At 38.2% G+C, this 17,809-nt stretch overlaps 1 protein-coding gene across 1 annotated transcript in view; it reads right to left on the reverse strand.

Moving 5' to 3' along the window:
* Positions 1–17,809, reverse strand: part of LOC129237371 (fatty acid hydroxylase domain-containing protein 2) — a 34,483-nt gene that overhangs the window by 968 nt on the left and 15,706 nt on the right. Inside the window, exons 2-3 of the mRNA XM_054872066.1 lie at positions 17,511–17,584; positions 10–185 (exon numbers count right to left, since the gene is read on the reverse strand). Of these exons, the coding sequence (XP_054728041.1) occupies positions 10–185; positions 17,511–17,584 (250 nt within the window). The remainder of the gene's footprint in view (positions 1–9; positions 186–17,510; positions 17,585–17,809) is intronic.

Raw genomic sequence — 17,809 nt, forward strand, 5'->3', positions numbered from 1 at the left:
TTAATTTACCTTCATTAAACGTTCGCTTTCGACTGGTTCATTAGTGCCGGGCTGGATTTTGTATTTGCGCAGGAATGCTGGCCGGTTGGTTAAATCCATGAAAGTGTAAATGCCACCCACCAACCAATAGACAATCATTGTGAATATTGTGCTACCGACAACCCAAAGCATCATGGGATCGTCACCTGCAATATAAACAACAACTTGTCTTTAATATCCTTGTCTTTGAAAAATTTTAAGAAAATACAATTCCTTTGCGGTTTTGTGTTTTACAAGTAACACCGTTCTTATATGAGCATTTCAACCTAAAATCCAAATTTCTATGGCTAGTTCGAGTTATATATATGTATATATAATTGGTGCGTATTTGGGTATTTGGCCAAGCTCCTCCCCCTATTTGTGGTGTGCGTCTTGATGTTGTTCCGCAAATGGAGGGACCTACAGTTTCAAGCCGACTCCAAACGGCAGATATAATATTTTTTATGAGCAGCTTTTTCGGAGGCACTCGGAGGTTTGCCATTGCTTGCCGAGGGGCGACTACTACGAGTATTAGAAAAAATTTTTGAAGTGAAACTTCTCAGGCGCTTTTACCTGCTTTCGGTATAAACACAACCCTTGCTTCTCTCCAGAGTACTGGCTCATAGTTAAACCTTAGGCAGACGGTTGTGTATATCGCTTTTAGCCATGGTACCAACAGATTGCCCATCCTTTGAAGCATGGCCTATTTTTTGTGTTGTAAAAGTATCTTTTGGGATGTTTACTACGTTATTTGTAATAGGCTTCTGACCTAAGCAGTCTATGCATCCTGGAAAATGCGTACTAACTAGATGAGCTTGTAATGATTCTTCACAACTATCAGTCTAGTCTCCGTTGGATTTACGTATTAAGTTGGGCATGGTCGGGTGTTTTGATAATATTTTCCTGAGCCTAGCCGCTTCACTTGTGCTTCCTATACTGCCACAGAAGTCTTCCCATGACTCTCTCTTGGCTTTACGCACCTCTTTCCTGTATATTCGTCGTAGATCATTATACTCTTCCCAGCAGGATTCATTTTCGGCTACTCGAGCCAATTTAAAGAATTCTCCTTGTTCCACCAAGGTGGCTTTGATCTGCGTTGTAAGCGTAGGGGTATGCTTTATTAAGGGGTTAGGTGGGTTTGAAAATTTCAAAAAATCGATTTTTTTTTTGTCTTATTAAATAGTATATTATGTTTAAAATATTCTCCTAAAATTTCAAATTGATCCGAGTAAAATTCTACGAGATAGACCCTTGAGAAGTTCCGCCCATCAGGCCATGCCAGTGCAGCGTTTCGTTTTTAAACGCGTTTATCTCAAAACTCGATTTTTTAAGTCGGTGGACAAGATTTCTCGAAAAGTTATGAAGCGATTTTGTTCAAATTTTGCACACATCTTTGGAATAACATTATCAAGTTATTGAACGAAGGATTTTTTTGTTTTTTTATTACAACTAATTTTTTCGAGCCAACACATGGCGAAAATTTGACCAAAAAATGTGTTTTTTTGTTCAAAGTCTGTCAAAAATTCAAATTAAATTTTTTTTTCCTTCGTCCAGTAACGAGATTTATCCATGTACTAACGAAATATTTTTGGTTTTTTGATTTTAGATGAACCAATATTGAGTTATGCTGTCCACGGCAAGAGCATTTTTTTGTGAGACGTTAAGGGAGATGAGGTACCAACGGCTGAGTTTTCGGAATTTTTAAATAAAAATTTCACAAAATACTGTTTAAATATGTATCTTTGATATGCTGAATTGTTTAAATAAAATATATGATTGTATATATTAAAACAAAAGAGTAAAAATACCCTTTTTTTGAACCTCTGTAACCCACCTAACCCCTTAAGTGCCCTTGTTACCATTCTAACAGATCCCAGTTTGTATTTCTAGGATTTCTGAAGGTTTTGCTCTTTTGCTTGGGCGAGAATGTTATTTTGAATTGTATGTATTTACTTATTATCATTTTAAATTCTCAAGCTCTTAAAAGAACATCCGATACATACATATCTACTTATATTTAGTGCCACTTTGTTTGCAAAAATTTCTCACAGTTTAATTGAACCCGACAAGTGATACATTTCACAGACAAATAACATTTCCAAAAAAAAAAACGAAAAAGAAAAAAAAAATATATTAAAAAACAAATAAATTTACATGGAGAATTTGTAATGTGTAAATGCTCGTAAACGAATGAAAATTGTGAGGGCGGCTAATGGGGTTCGTCACTGATTTAATGCGCGAACAAAAGCGATGGACTGAGCCGTAATAAATGCACAAACACTTGTTGATTGTGAAGTCTGTGAATTGTGCGAATAAATAACAGTAGAATCAGAAACGGCTGTTGTGCATAAAAATACACACACTTGCATATGTATGTGGGCATGTAAATACACATGCAGAATAAATAGAATGTAGGTATTTTAGGAAAAACTTATGCGCAAGTGCCGGCTACTAACTCGAATTTGAGTGCAAATAAACTTATGACATTCGCATTTTTTCGCAAGAGGAAAGTCGCCGCAACTAATTATGAGCTTATGAGTGAATGTGCTTGCATTTGCACTAATAGGTACAGCAAAACTGCGATATAACGAAATATTTTTTTATAATTTTGTTTAGAAGTTCGTACAGACCTGGATTTAATAAAATCTGAAGAGAAACAAAGGAAAATTCGTTATAACGCCAATTTTTAGTTTTTTTTTTAACTGAATGTCCAAATTTCAATTTTAAATTAAAAACTTACAAATTTACATATATGTACATATGTACATATTTCGTTATGTAGGGGCTTATGAAAGTGAAAATTTAGTTTTGCTTTAAATTTATTAGGAATTCTTTGTGTAGGGGGTTTAGAACTAACATTTAGATACTTATTTATTTACGAGGTTTGCCATATATAAAGGGGTTTCCAATAAGAGTTGTTATTTTGATATTCAAAGAAAAATGCTATTTTTTAATATAAATGATCTATTACACCTTCTCGGCATGACTGGTTCGTTGCCAGAGCTGTGGTGAATGAGGCCGCCATTCGATTTGCTATCAAATCTTTCAGCGGCTACAAGTCGCCCGGACCAGATGGCATATATCCTGCCATGCTGAAGGAGGGTGCAGAGTTCGTGACAGCAGCCCTGTAGAAAATCTTCTCGGCATGCCTGGCACTGGCTTACATACCACGCTCTTGGAGGATGGTGAGGGTCGCTTTCATCCCAAAGGTTGGAAAAGACGACTACACCAGCCCCAAAAGCTTTAGACCCATCAGCATGACCTCTTTCATGCTGAAAAGTCTCGAACGACTGGTGGAACTGCGCATACGTCAGAAGTCGCTGAAGGCTCACCCTCTGTCTCTATTTCAGCATGCCTATCAGAGTGGAAAATCCTGCGAGTCGGCACTGCAAAACCTCGTTGCTAGGATAGAGCTGGCCATCGACAGGAGGGACTACGCTATGGGTATCTTTTTAGACATAGAGGGGGCGTTTGATAATGCCACTTTTGATAGTATGTGTAACTCTGCTAGTAGGCACGGCGTAGACCGGGTGCTAGTAAATTGGATTCGTTCGATGCTGGCCCAAAGAATCGTTTCGGTGCGAGCAGAGGAAGATCTGCTGGTGTCATCTGGGGTTAACAGAGGCTGCCCCCAAGGCGGTGTGCTGTCTCCATTGCTCTGGTGCATGGTAATCGATCCTCTACTCACCACCTTAAACGATTCGAGAGTTTACACACAAGCATATGCGGACGATGTTGCTTGTTTGGTAAAAGGCCCTTCGCTTATGAACATCTGCAGGAAAGTGCAGAAAACTCTGGATCGGATTGACACTTGGTGCTGTGCGAACGGGCTATCGGCAAATCCCGCCAAGATTGGTATTGTCCTCTTTACCAGAAGGCGGAAGCTTGATGGACTCGTTCTGCCAAAGCTAAAAGGAGTCACAATCCAGCTATCCAAGGAAATTAAATATCTTGGAGTAATCCTCGGTAGTAAGCTCCTATGGAAATCAGACGTTGAAACAAAGGAATCCAAAACACTGACAGCTTTCTGGCAGTGCAAAGGTGTCTTTGGGAAAACGTGGGGTCTCTCTCCTAGCAAGGTCCTATGGATCTACACGGCTATGATAAGACCCATTGTCACCTATGCGTCAGTGGTCTGGATGAGTAGACTCTCTTTAGGGGGAGTCAGGAGGACCTTATCGAGACTACAACGCACTGTGGGCATCTGTTGCACCGGAGCTTTTCCGACTACTTCAGGCCCGGCACTAGATGCTCTGATTGATTTACCACCACTTGATGCTTTCATCCAAGGAGAGGCCTTGAAGGCCATCTGCAGACGTAAACACAGTGGGAACTGGTACGGCCCTTGTCCGGCATTGGAACACAGAGAAGGCATGGACATCGATCCAACGATTCTCTCCATGCCCCTTGACTCCATGCCATCAATAGTCGTACTTGAAAAGAGATACAGTGTAGTGCTACCAGAGGCTCAGTTGTGGGGAGACTCAGAAAATGAGCCCGGCAAACACTGTTTTCGCATTTTTACGGATGGCTCCAGGACCGAGCATGGCTCCTGATCTGGGGTCTACGTGGAATCCAGCGGGACAAAACTGCACTTTGCTCTTGGAATGCATGCATCTGTGTTTCAAGCGGAGGTGTATGCAGTTCAAGAAGCGATGAACTTTGTTGTGGAAAAACGATGGAGAGGCAGATCTATATGTGTCTGCAGTGACAGCCAAGCTGCGCTTATGGCCTTAGACAGCCCTCCAACCACATCAGGGGCAGTGAAGTCCTGTAAATCCAGGCTGAACTATGTCGGTAGACATAATAGCTTGACATGGGTCCCGGGAAATGTGGGTATCGCGGGTAACGAGACCTCTGACTCCTTAGCTAAGATGGGCTCTGAGGCCAACTCCTTTGGCCCAGAGCCCGTTTTGCCACTCCTTTCTGCGGCCATCACGGCCACGGTTAGCAAATGGGTAACTACCACCCACAAGCGAGCTTGGCAGGCTGAGAGAGGCTGCAGATGGACAAAACTGATGTTACCTGTCATGTCCGATCGACTGTCGCAAACCCTTCTATCATTAAGCAGAGGGGAGTGCAGACGGCTGGTTGGACTGATGACGGGCCACTTTCTGTGGGCAAAGCACATGGAAAGGTTGGGCATCTCAGACAGTGTACTCTGCCCAGCTTGTGAAGAGGAGGATGAGACGGCGGACCACTTCCTGTGTGTCTGCCCCGCCTTCGCTCGAATCAGGTTTGAGGTCTTTGGCACTGATGTGTTAAGAAGCGACCATCTTGGCTCCTTGGCACCACAAGATCTACTCAGATTTCTTCGGAGATCGGGTAGATTTTTAAAGAAAATTAAAAGGGAATCCAAGTGTAGTACAATGGACTCAATTAATGTCTGAGTGCTGCACTTGCTAGTTGTCCCGACAAAAAAAAAATGTATATAAATGATCGGATGTTTATTTCATTATAAAGAGGAAGGTATGCCGTTAACATCAGGCAAATGACCACCACGACCACGCTTCAGGACAATATCCTTTTCATGAAATTTTCCATAACCGAATTGCAAAGTGGGTCATGAACTTCTCAAAGATGGTCTTGAATCGACCCTGGGCTGTTGGTGTGGATCTTCTCTTTCACGTGGCCCCAAAGAAAAAAGTTACAAGGTATTAAATAACAAGATCTCGGTGGCCAATTGTGATCACCTCTTCGAGAGAAAACACGGTCCGGAAACTTTTCCCTTAAAACATCAATGGTTTCGTTGCTTGTGTGGCATGTAGCGCCGTCTTGTTGAAAATAAACTTTTTCCAGATCAATACCATCCATTTCCGGCCATACAAAATCGTTAACCAACTCTCCTTAGCGAATCATCTCTCAAAATAACACTTGTTATTGGAAAACTCTGTATTTTTGGGCTAACAATGGAAAAACATTAATGATTGAAAGCGATTTTATTGTTTTAAAAATATGCTCGGTAATTATCAATACACTATTGCATTCATTTTTTTTCGAAGTCAATTTTCGAAGCTTTTTGTCCAGCTGCGCTTCTAGGACCTTTTTTGAACTGTGTGTGATTCAACGCGAACACACCACCTTTTCGTATACTAATGCCGTAGGATGTCTCAATCTCACGGTATTTTAAAATCCACGTCGAAATCTCAAATTCTATTCGTTTCCATAATTCTCGTTTGTTTTTAATAAATTTCAAGGCTCTAGAGAGTGGAAGGTCTATACTCTCACTGTCTTTTGTTTTTAGTGTAATTAAAGGAGAAATTTTATTTATTTATTTTGATTTGTGTTTTTTTTTGTAAAGTGTTGAAGTTTGCACTATGCGTGTCATCTGTTACTACTTATCATCTGTTTCATTACCAACATTCTTCTTATTTTTGTGACCTCATCGAGATCGTTTGTTTTGTGAAAGCTTTGAATAAAATTTGTCAATACTTCGTGCATCGCATAATAATGCTTACAGCAATAAATTATTACGTAAATTGAGGCAAACGCAGCGCTCTCTCTGCTGCTAGACTTCGGCTGGCTGGAGACGTGTGTTGGCTCAGAAAGGGAAATGGTTTGTTCATCTCTGTTATGGAGCATTTACTTTTATATTCCTATCAGAACTCTACGCAATGCTTACCCATTTCAGATTCTGATTGTTTAACACGAATTATGCGCGTAATGCTCCTATTGGCTGCGCACTAAGAGAATTCAATGAGAACTCGAGCTCTATTCCGCTTGACTTTTCCATGTCAGAGAAGAAATTTTATGAATTTGTAAACTTTTTTCGTTTTAATTTATTTAACTACGTACAAATGTTTTGTAATTTAAGCTCATATTAGCTTTAAGGGGTCTGCAAAAACGAGTGTTATGTTTTACACTTGAAATAAATGAGATGGAATGAAATGTAAATCGGTATTTGCTTAATAAACAAGAATGCTGGAAGAGAGTGCATAGCGCCACATTGGTGTAGTTGCATGTGAGAGATGTGAAAATGCCAACAAGAATGCAAGAAGAAGTAGAAACTACACAAACAACACACGCAGTAATTGCACAACTTCGTCGTCACACACACACAGCGATTCCGTCAAGTTCGCTGAGAGCAAAGTACCGGTCCGACGATTGGCGCCATCTTATTATTCTCTCCATCGTGCTTAATAAAAGAAAGCCCCATATCGAAAATTACTCCAAGGTCATTAATCGCACTAACAACATTTTGAACACAATTTAATTAAATGCAACGTGTAGAAAAAGGGTTGAAAAATTCGAGTGTGCCATGGGAAAGGCACTTGTACATGAATAGCATGGAAACTTAATATTTCTTCGTTATATCTATTAAGTGTTTGTGCATGAAAACCTTCATGACACTGTAAACATGCGAAACTGTTTTTATTATAACGAGATTTGTTGCATCGAGGTGTTACTGTACACACTTGCATGTCTGCAGTAATCATATTGTACATGTGAATACTCAAATGGGGCTCGTTCTATTATTCTAAACGGAGGTGGGGAAAAGCTTTTAGAGTTTTTCTATTTTTTGTGTACCCTTTTCTTTGCGGCTTATGCACATATGTATGTATGTATGTATGTACATATGCTTAGTTAGAGGGAAAATGACCGTGACCATCACAATTACGCGCAGAAAAGTAGATTAGGTTCTTGCCTACATGCATACATACATATATGCACATACATACATACATAATTAAGAATGCATATCTATTTTTATGTGCCTTGTACATTTTCTGCTGTACGTAGACTTTGTGCGGAATAATAAACAAAGATAAGTCAAATAAGCCCATGCATATTTGACCGGAGTGAAATACGTAAATTTTTTCAAATCATATCGTAATAGCAGGGAAAAGTTGCTACATATCAATACAAATTTAGGAAAAAAAAGAAATTTCAAATCGGTTAATATCTTCCGTTCGCGCATTGCATTTAAAATTTACAAATTTTATCCCAAATCTAGCTGATTTACGAAAACTTGTAGAAGTTGTAAATGATTAAAGATCGAGCTCCCTTTTTATACATAGCACTTTCAGCATTGAGTAGTAGATTTTTAATTTACTAATCTATCCATTTCTGTGGTTCTGAGCGATTAACTTTTACCAATTTTACACCAAATCTACTAAGGAAGCCTATGCCAAATGAGGCTTGCGTGAAAGCGGCTTACGGCTACTACAACACGTCTGTGCTTTAGATCGTCTTCCATGTGGTTACTTGTATTCCATCGTCTTTCTTTTCATTTTGCTTTTGATTCTGGCATACCGATAAACGAAGTGCACGGAAGAGCTAGTACTCTCTGGTCATTACCAGTTCTGCTTTCACTCTTGTCGAACAGCGCTGTTTGGTCAAAAAAAATTCTATTCGATGTTCTTTTGAATTACATAGTTTACACAATTACTTAACATTAAATCTCTTGAAACATTTTATTCATGTCTCTTACTCGTAAGGACATACACTGCCCATTTTTTGGTGCACCTAAACCACTGCTGTCATCGGTCCTTCCCACTAATACCGACATTATACAATGTTGGCAAGAAGTGAGGTACAAAATGTCAGTAGAATCTTCTGCTGCCAGTTCTGGTCAGAAGTTAAGCTTCACAGTTGTAGCAGATACTGTAGCTCATCAGACTGAGCCCCTTTATTCCAAGGCTTCGATTCCAATAGTTTCCCACACAAGAGTTGTACAAAAGATTAAACATCTACATGATCGATACTACACTCTTCGTAAATCTTATTCAAGGGACAAAGACACACCTGAGAAACAAAAGAAGTACAATGATTTTATTGAACAATCTTCAAGTACATTATTTGACATTTCGTCCTGCAAGTGCGAGATGACACTCAATTGCTTTTGTCAAAGAAGCTTTGACAAGTGTATTTGTCCCAGGCCGGTAACTATCAACTGCACATGCCCTAAAGATAGAAAGATACCGCCATTAGAAATCAAATTTCTATGGTGGTAGATGACAGAGAGCATGTCCGCGATCTTGGATTGAGGCGAGTTCTGAAAATAAAAGAAATCCCTTCAAAAGACAAAAATATTAGAAACTTTTTGGTTCCTAAACTGAACTTTGAAGCAAATGAACATTTTGAGTTAATTAATTGGTCTGAAATGAAACTTACCTGCCCCCCAATTTTAGACAGCCTTTCTTCTGAAGATATCTTGCAATTAATTTCTGATAAAGAAAAACCTAAATTAACCATAGATTTAACAAATATTCCATGCCATACGCAAGCTGTGGAGCGTTGCGTAAAACTAGTAACTCAAGCGTCCTCAAAAGTGTATGGGAACGAGAGATGTGATGGGTTTATAAGAGCAGCACTCACTTCTCGTACAGTTATGCCTCAATTTGACACTAAAGCAGACTTTGCCACTCCCGAATAAATAATTTTTCATCTTTGGTTGGTTGGTTGGGAAGGGAGTGGGTGGAACTCGTAGTACAGTCACCTTCACGCGGTGAGTTCTGAGTCGTCCAAAAAGGGCGGGCCAAGAGCTGTACAAAACTTCTACAAAAATTAAAATAGAGAAACTAACCACCCGCAATTACGTAAATTTATACAAAAAATGACATTTTCCACTTCTTTTCAGGGTCTGTAGGGGCTTTGATAAAGCGGTAGACGTTTTTCTTTTCAAACTATACCTGATGTTGTAATAGTCTACAAAAAATGTACTTTATCTAACATCATTTCCACCTCTTACAATTTTTCGAATATTTGTTCAATTTATTATAAAATTTGTAAATTTTAAATGCAATGCGCGAACGGAAGATATTAACCGATTTGAAATTTCTTTTTTTTCCTGAATTTGTATTGATATGTAGCAACTTTTCCCTGCTATTACGATATGATTTGAAAAAATTTACGTATTTCACTCCGGTCTAATGCATATGAGTATACATTTACTATATATAGATTGTCTGTATGTAAAAACATATTTCTACTTATTTTTTATGAAATGGACACAAAGCGATTACGATTAGAAGCAGACGAAATATTAAACAACATAAAAGTCGCTAATGGCATAAAAACTTCAAAACTGTCGCAAGGGTCAAGTGGCAATACAGCTTATAAAAACTTTCTTAGACATACAATATTTATACCTAATGTCTTCATGAAATAACAACAAAAAGATTAGGAAACACACACAGCATTGGTTCCACTGACCTTATGTTGGCAGGCATTGCTTTGTTGGTCTTACGAAACTCATAGTTGGTAAAATTTGTAAATTGAAAAATAGTTCAGAGATATTTTCAATACAGGAAGTAACACATGGGCTAAAAAGTCCCGGGTGTAACAAAGAAAACACTTTTTCGTGTGCAAAATTAGTTTTACGGATTCAGTTTCAGCGATAGTCTCTTGATTCGAGTGAAATTTCTTACCGGCGAGCATTTTTCTATGGCTGCGAACAATCAGTAGTCGCTGGGAGGCAAATCTGGCGAACGCTGCGGATTGCTTCGAAGTTCAATTAACGTAGTTTTGCTATTTTTTTGATTGACTTGTGACACCGCGTGTGTTGCCTTGTTGAACCAAATTTTTTTTCTTTGCCATATACGCACGTTTCTTTGCAATTTCGGCCTTCAAACCTTCGAACCCCGCTATATAGGGTGAAATCCAAAATGAATAAGACTGGCTCTTTCGAACAAAGAGCTAATATCAAATTTTGTTTTAAAATTGGTAAAACGTTTACCGAAAAATTTGAAAGAAAAGAAACGTTTATGACGATGATTATCTACCTCGTGCTAGAGTTCATGAGTGATTTACACGTTTCAGAGATGGTTGTGAGGACTTAAATGACAATGCACGTACGGGGCGGGCCGTCCAAAATCAGTAACCACGGAAAACTTCATCGAAATTGTTGGTAAATTTATCAAAAATGAACCGAAATCATCGTTGAAATTCATGGAATCGGAGTTGAGTATCTCCAAAACATCGATTTATCGCATTTTAACTGACCATTTGGGCTTACGAAAGGTCTGTGCACGTTTCATTCCGCGTAAGTTAACTGACGGCCAAAAATTGCTGAGAATTCAACATTCGTAAGACCTCATTGAAGAGGCGAGAAAAGACGAGAACTTCCTTTACAACATTGTAACGAGTGATGAAACGTGGTGTTTCAAAGTGCCGAATGAAAGGCCGCAGACGAGCCACCAACCAAAAAATCGAGTTTGGAGAAGTCAAAAATCAAATCCTGATTTCGCGAAGGAGGAAGCTGGCGTTTATTGCATGATAAAGCATCATCTCATCGATCCATTCTTGTGACTGATTTTTTGACTAGGAATCTCTTTTTAACCATCAGTCACTCAAGGTATTCGCCTGATATGGCTCCCTGTGACTTCTACCTATTCGAAAAATTTTATTTGGCAATGAAAGGAAAACGTTTTGCGTCCATAGAGGTCATCCAAAAGGCTTGTGCCGACATCCTGAAGGACATTCCGGTCAATGATCTGAAGCACTCTTTCGATCGCGCAAAACAGTGTATCGAGGGCAGTGGCGACTATTTTGAATAAATAAACTCGAAGGTATCAGAACAAAGCTCCTGTCGTTTCTATTTTAGCTCAGTTTCGTTTATTTTGGACTTCCTTTTTATGGAAGTAATTTAATATTTTCGTATATTTTTGGTCTTCCTCTTTTAGGTGTAAGATCCAAAACGTGGGATTTAGAATCATCTAAAGAAGTTTTGTAGAACATTTTATAAGATTAGTTTTTCAAGAAACGCATCCATTAAATTTTTAGCCAAGAGACAAATTCGCACGCGGTATTCTTAACTCTTTTTGTTATTGATTCTTCTAGTGACTACGTCGACATAAAATCCGGCTGCGACATTCGTTTTACCGAACATGATTTTTTCCTTCTACACTTTTCTATCAATTCATAATATTGCTCTGGGTTTTTTATTTTTATTTCCATAAAATTTTTTTATTTTCATTCTATCAAACCGAAATCACGGTCATTCGGTTGAAAGCAATGACCCTATACCAAAAATTTGTGGTCTACCTTTTCAATATTATTTGAGGGAGTAATTTTCATCCATGTTAATGCCACTTTATATTTACATTTTGTGTCATTCAAGTCCTTCGTAGAAAGACGGGCGCGGAAGAGAGAGGGGACTTTGTCTTAAAGCAATTTTTGGTTTTCAATCAAACGGAAGAAATCAACGATGATAAATATCAGAACACTGCTTGGGAAATGCAGGACTATTTTTGCTAGTAAATTTTTGTATAATTTAAGAAACTTATGGTGCATGTTTATGTTGAATTCTAGTTTTGTCCCCCTTTTCAAGATACTCAAGTTAATTTTAAGTCAATTATTTATAAAGGATTTTCCAATAAGAAGTGTTATTCCCGTAAAAGATCAATGGTTTCGTTGCTTGTGTGGCAGTAGCGCCGTCTTGTTGAAAATAAACATTGTCCAGATCAATACCATCCAATTCTGGTCATAGAAAATCGTTAATCATCTCTCGATAGCGCAATCCATTCACTGTAACTGTTGCTCCAGCTTCATGTTCGAAAAAGTGAGGTCCAATGACTCCGCCGGACCATAAACCGCACCAAAATAGTCACACGTCGAGGATAGAGACGCTTTTCAACAATAACTCTTGGATTTTCTGAGCCTCAAATCCGCCAATTTTGCTTGTTGACGAATCCACCGAGGTGGAAATGGGCCTCATCACTCAAGATGATTTTTCGACGGAATTCCGGATCATTTTTATGGAGTCCAGCATGTCCTGTGAGACTTCAACACCTTTTGCTATCCGTCAGCAGCTTCGGCACAAATTTGGCCGCCACTCTCTTCATGGCCAAATCTTCGGTCACAATGGAGTGAGCCGAAAAAGTGCTGATATCTATCTCTTCTGAAATTTCTCGGATAGTCACACGACGGTCCCGCATCACCGCAGCGTTCACTTTGGCAATGACATGCTCATTTCAGCATGTTGATGGGCGACCAGAGCGTGGCTCGCTCTCCGCCGATGTGCGACCGTTTTTAAACCGATTGAACCACTCCTTAATCTGTGTGATGCCCATAACATCGTCACCGAAAACCGTCCGAATCTTTCGAATGGTTTCCACCTGGCTATCGCCCAGTTTCTGGCAAAATTTGATGCAGTAACGCTGCTCCAATCGTTCCGTCATTTTGCTTGTATTCAAAAACCGACGAGAGCACTAAATACCATGATACGTTCACACTGCTTGACAGCAACTGACGTTAGCGACAGGCGGGAAAAAATTCACATATGTATGTGCAGGAAGGTTACAGGTCTGCTTATGCATGCGCGTGTAATTCAAATTTGTCAGGTGTTAGAAATAAAAAACAAAGTCCGATACTTTTCTAACATACCTCGTAAGTTGAATATCAGAATCCTCACTGTCACTTTCATTTTCAGCGATATTTGATAATGAATCTTCATATGTCTCCAAAAGAAACTCTTCCTCCATTTTGAGGGTTTTTAGAAAAATATCACACCTAGTTTTTATTATTCAGAAATGAGAAATTATTGAATAAATTTCTATAAATTATACTTTTTAGACTGGATTTGTTCTTATGTCGTTGGAAGTCTCGAAGAGAATGTTTCAGTCTCAGTAGCAAAGCAGATACTGGGTTAACATTTCATTACAAAAATTACTGTATGTTATTGTGAACACAGAGCACGAGCAATTTGGCTTCTAACCTCAAAGTCTGTAGATGCGTCTGTCAGAATCCACCACTTTGAGCGCTCCCTCTCCCTCCATCTTTCTCTATCTTCTTTTATTTTTGCTATCTCATTTTATTTTCCATCTTTTTTTTTACTTCATTACTGTAATAGTTTATATTTTGTAATTTGTTTTTTACCGTAGTTTTTGCTGTTACTGTCAGGTCAGTCCATAAGTTCGTGCGTTTTTAAAGGTGGTTTTAAAATTAATAAAAAAGATGTTTAAGGTATTTATTAATCAATAATATATTTTCTTTCATGATTTCCAATGTCTTCCCAACGTTTAGGCGAATTTTTAATTCCCTGCTCAAAAAATCTGTTGCCCTTGGAGTCAAAATATGCTTCGATATCCCTTTTTATAGCTTCTTTTGAGGAGTAGTTCTTGTTGCTCATATGGGATTGAAGTCCACCGAAGAGGTGATTATCACAAGGTGCAATATCCGGAGAGTATGGTGGATGCGGCATTAGCTCCCATCCGAGTTCGTTCAGCTTGCCTAATGTTTGCCTTGGGGTATGAGGTCTTGCGTTGTCGTGGTGAAACAAAACTTTGCGTCTATTCACTAAAGACGGTCGATTTTTCTTAAGTGCCTCATTCAGGTTTGATAGCTGATGGGAATAATAATCAGCGGTTATCGTCTGGTTTGGTTCCAGAAGTTCATAATAAACAATACCGGTCATATCCCACCAAATAGACAGGAGCATCTTCTTGGGGTGAAGGCCATCTCTAGGGGTCGGTTCTGGTGTTTCATCTTTATCTAACCATTTTTCATTACCAGTAACGATACGGTTAAAAAACTTTCATTTTCAAGCTGTTGCAGCAGCTGAGAACACACATACACTCTCTGCTGAAGGTTGGCGACGGAAAGTCTCTGCGGAACCCATTTTCCCAGCTTTGAAACCTTTCCCAACTGAACCAGGTGCTTATACCATGCGATGAATTCAACCTCTGAGTTATCATATCGACTGTCAAATTTGGCGCAGCTTCCACGAGTTCGAGCAAGGCGTCGGAGTTAAAGACTTCAGGACGACCAGCGCGCTGGGCATCCTCCACGTCGGAGTTACCACTTCGGAATTTTGAAAGCCACTTTTGCGCAGTCCTTACACTCACGGTATCCTCTCTGTGAACAGTGTTGATTTCTGCAGCAACAGTTGTTGCATTTTTACCACTTTTATAAAAAAATACAAAATATGCCTCTTATACGCGTTTGAAGATTCCATTTTATTTGTTAACAATACGTGCTTCTATCCTTGATTAAAATCACTTGTTGAATGCATAATATATCAAAGAAAATATAAATAGTTCCGTTATATTCCGCGAATAATTTTTTTTATGCAAAAATCGTACAAAAGTGAAATTATGGGTAAAATACGCACGAACTTATGGACTGACCTGATACATTACCGACTAGTCATTTGTTTCTGTTAACTAAATATGTAAATTGTATAGTATTGTAAAATAATTTGAATTTGAAAAGTGACATTTTTTGAAAATTGTTAAACGATAACTTAAATGACGACATAAAGCGTCATCCTCCCCCAAGGGAAAATCTTAACTGACGACATTGGGCGTCATCCGTCGCAAATGTGTTAAGATAACGTGGATGTGAAATAAGTGATAAATTTTTTTTGACGTGATAACGTCTTATAATTCGATTTACCCGGCTGCACGCACGAAAAAATGTGTCGTTACCTTGCTCATTAGTGTTACCTTACCGAACGGCAACGTTCGACATCTTTGCTCTCTCCTACTTAAGTGAGCGTATATATGTATGTGTATGCGCATATGTACAATACATATATAAATTCATGTATTTGTATTTGCATATGCCTTCTTATTGATTATTATTAATTTGATTCACTTGAAGAATTTAAAATAAAACCAAGTTTGTTAATAATACCTGTTGTTTTAATGTTATTATTATTAATTTCTTTATTATATATGAAGGAAAAAATGTATGGTAATATTTACCATATATGTATGTACCTTATAAGATATGTTGTATACTAATATATGTATATAAACATGCATATACATATACAATTTCGCGCAATTTTCAAAAAGAACAAATCTGTATGTAAAGATCTATTCCGTATGCAAGCAAATGTAAGCTAATGTGCTTGAACTGCAAGCGAGAGCGCGGAACGAACGACAAAGAGCACAATCGGCCCCCGCGTTCGGCAACGTTCGACATCTGGCTCTGTCCTACTTGAGTGAGCATATATATGTATGTATATGTATGTATATGCGCATTTGTATATAAATTCACATATTTGTATTTGCATATGCCTTCTTCCTGTGTGCATGGTAATGAACCATTCCTCTGTTGAGAATAGGGCGATGATAGAAAAAGTAGGAAATGAAAGGGAGTGTTTCGAGTGTAAAGTGTCTTGAAAAAGGCAAATCGATGATGGTGCCTCTTAGTGTTGTTGACTTATTAACGTCTGATGCACAATCGAAATTGAAGATATCTTTCATGAATTTGATAAATGTTTCGTCATTTTTCACGTTTGTGTAAATGTAACTTGACCTATTCCATTGCAATTCCATTTACCTCCTCCTCTATATCCATACAAAATATCTATCAAACAAATAAAATTAAAATTTTGTTTTGAAAATTGCAACCATTCCATCAATATTTTCTTATGACGTTGTCACGTTAAACTATCGTCAGTAAACCGACTTTACAGACAACCTCTTTTTTTTTAATTTTGACTTAGACCTCTTTCATAATTATGAGCACAGCTATATACATAAACAACCAAAGGTTACCCGGGTCCACGTTTTGACCTATATCTCGAGACCCCAGTCATGGAGCGGCATGAAAAATACTATGTACTAAAGCATTCACCAACAGCTTTCATTTGATACCCATATTGTACATACACATCCGAAGGTTACCCGGGTCCACGTTTTGACCTATATCTCGAGCCCTATTTCCAAAATAAAATAAAATCCATGTTACTCGTGGATGATGTAGCTTTCGAATGGTGAAAGAATTTTTAAAATCGGTCCAGTAGTTTTTGAGCCTATTCATTACAAACAAACAAACAAACAAAGTTTTCCTCTTTATAATATTAGTATAGATAAACAATTTAACACAAAGTTTCAAGTTTTCTACGACATTTTTTAAAATTTCATTAAAACTTTCAATTTCTATTTAAGCAAAATTTTCAGAATTTTTCTGGGTATGCAATTTTCTAGCCCATTGAATTTTACTATAACAAAGTGCAAGTTTCAAATGACTACAATATACCGTTGATTTTTGACAATTTTTTCTGTTTACGGCGCTAGGCCCTTCTTTTTTTCCATATAAAATTTTTCCTCTCTTCCATATATGGAAGAAAAGGCGTGACACCGCTGAAAAATGTTGTACAGTGTAAAACTTTCCGTCATACGGTTTTTGTTGTCTTACGAACTATAATTTTATAACAAAAATAATACCAGCGATAACATGGATTATCACTTACTATGCGATTTCTCTAGGTGGTCGAATGTCAATTAATAATATGAGGCAACTGCCATAGAGTACCGTTCACGACAATAGATTGCGCAATAAATCAAATTGTTAGCTATTTGCGCCAAAATCCACTTGCCAGTTCTTAAGACACCAAACAAATGCTTTAGACACAAAAGAAAGCAGATATGCGTATGTACATAGGCACAATTATCGGTCACAAACGTGTGCATGTATGTGTGTGTGCATAACAGTGACATACACACACACACACTGTCAGTAACACATTCAGTAGCACATTATTTACACAAAGGAATGACGTTTTGAATGATTTTACCACTATTCGAAATTTTACTCACCTGTTTTATCGATAAATTTATCCCATTGCGCCTGCCAGAAATCACCCGATGCACCCCAGAAGCTTTGCAAATGCCTGAGTAGAAACATATCCAAATAGTAAAATTTCTCCATTATCAACAATAAGAAAAACAACAACAATAGTAGAAAGTAAAAACAAAAATGAACGCAAAAAAAAAAATGACGCCAAAAAGGTGTATCTATGCCAAGGCTTCCAGTTTAAAACTGAGCTAAGCTGAACTTGAAACGAAAGTCGGAACTACAATGCGATAAGTGTATGTACATATGTCTCTATGTGCAT

This window comes from Anastrepha obliqua, chromosome 2 (genome assembly GCF_027943255.1).
Source record: "Anastrepha obliqua isolate idAnaObli1 chromosome 2, idAnaObli1_1.0, whole genome shotgun sequence".
NCBI lineage: Eukaryota > Metazoa > Arthropoda > Insecta > Diptera > Tephritidae > Anastrepha > Anastrepha obliqua.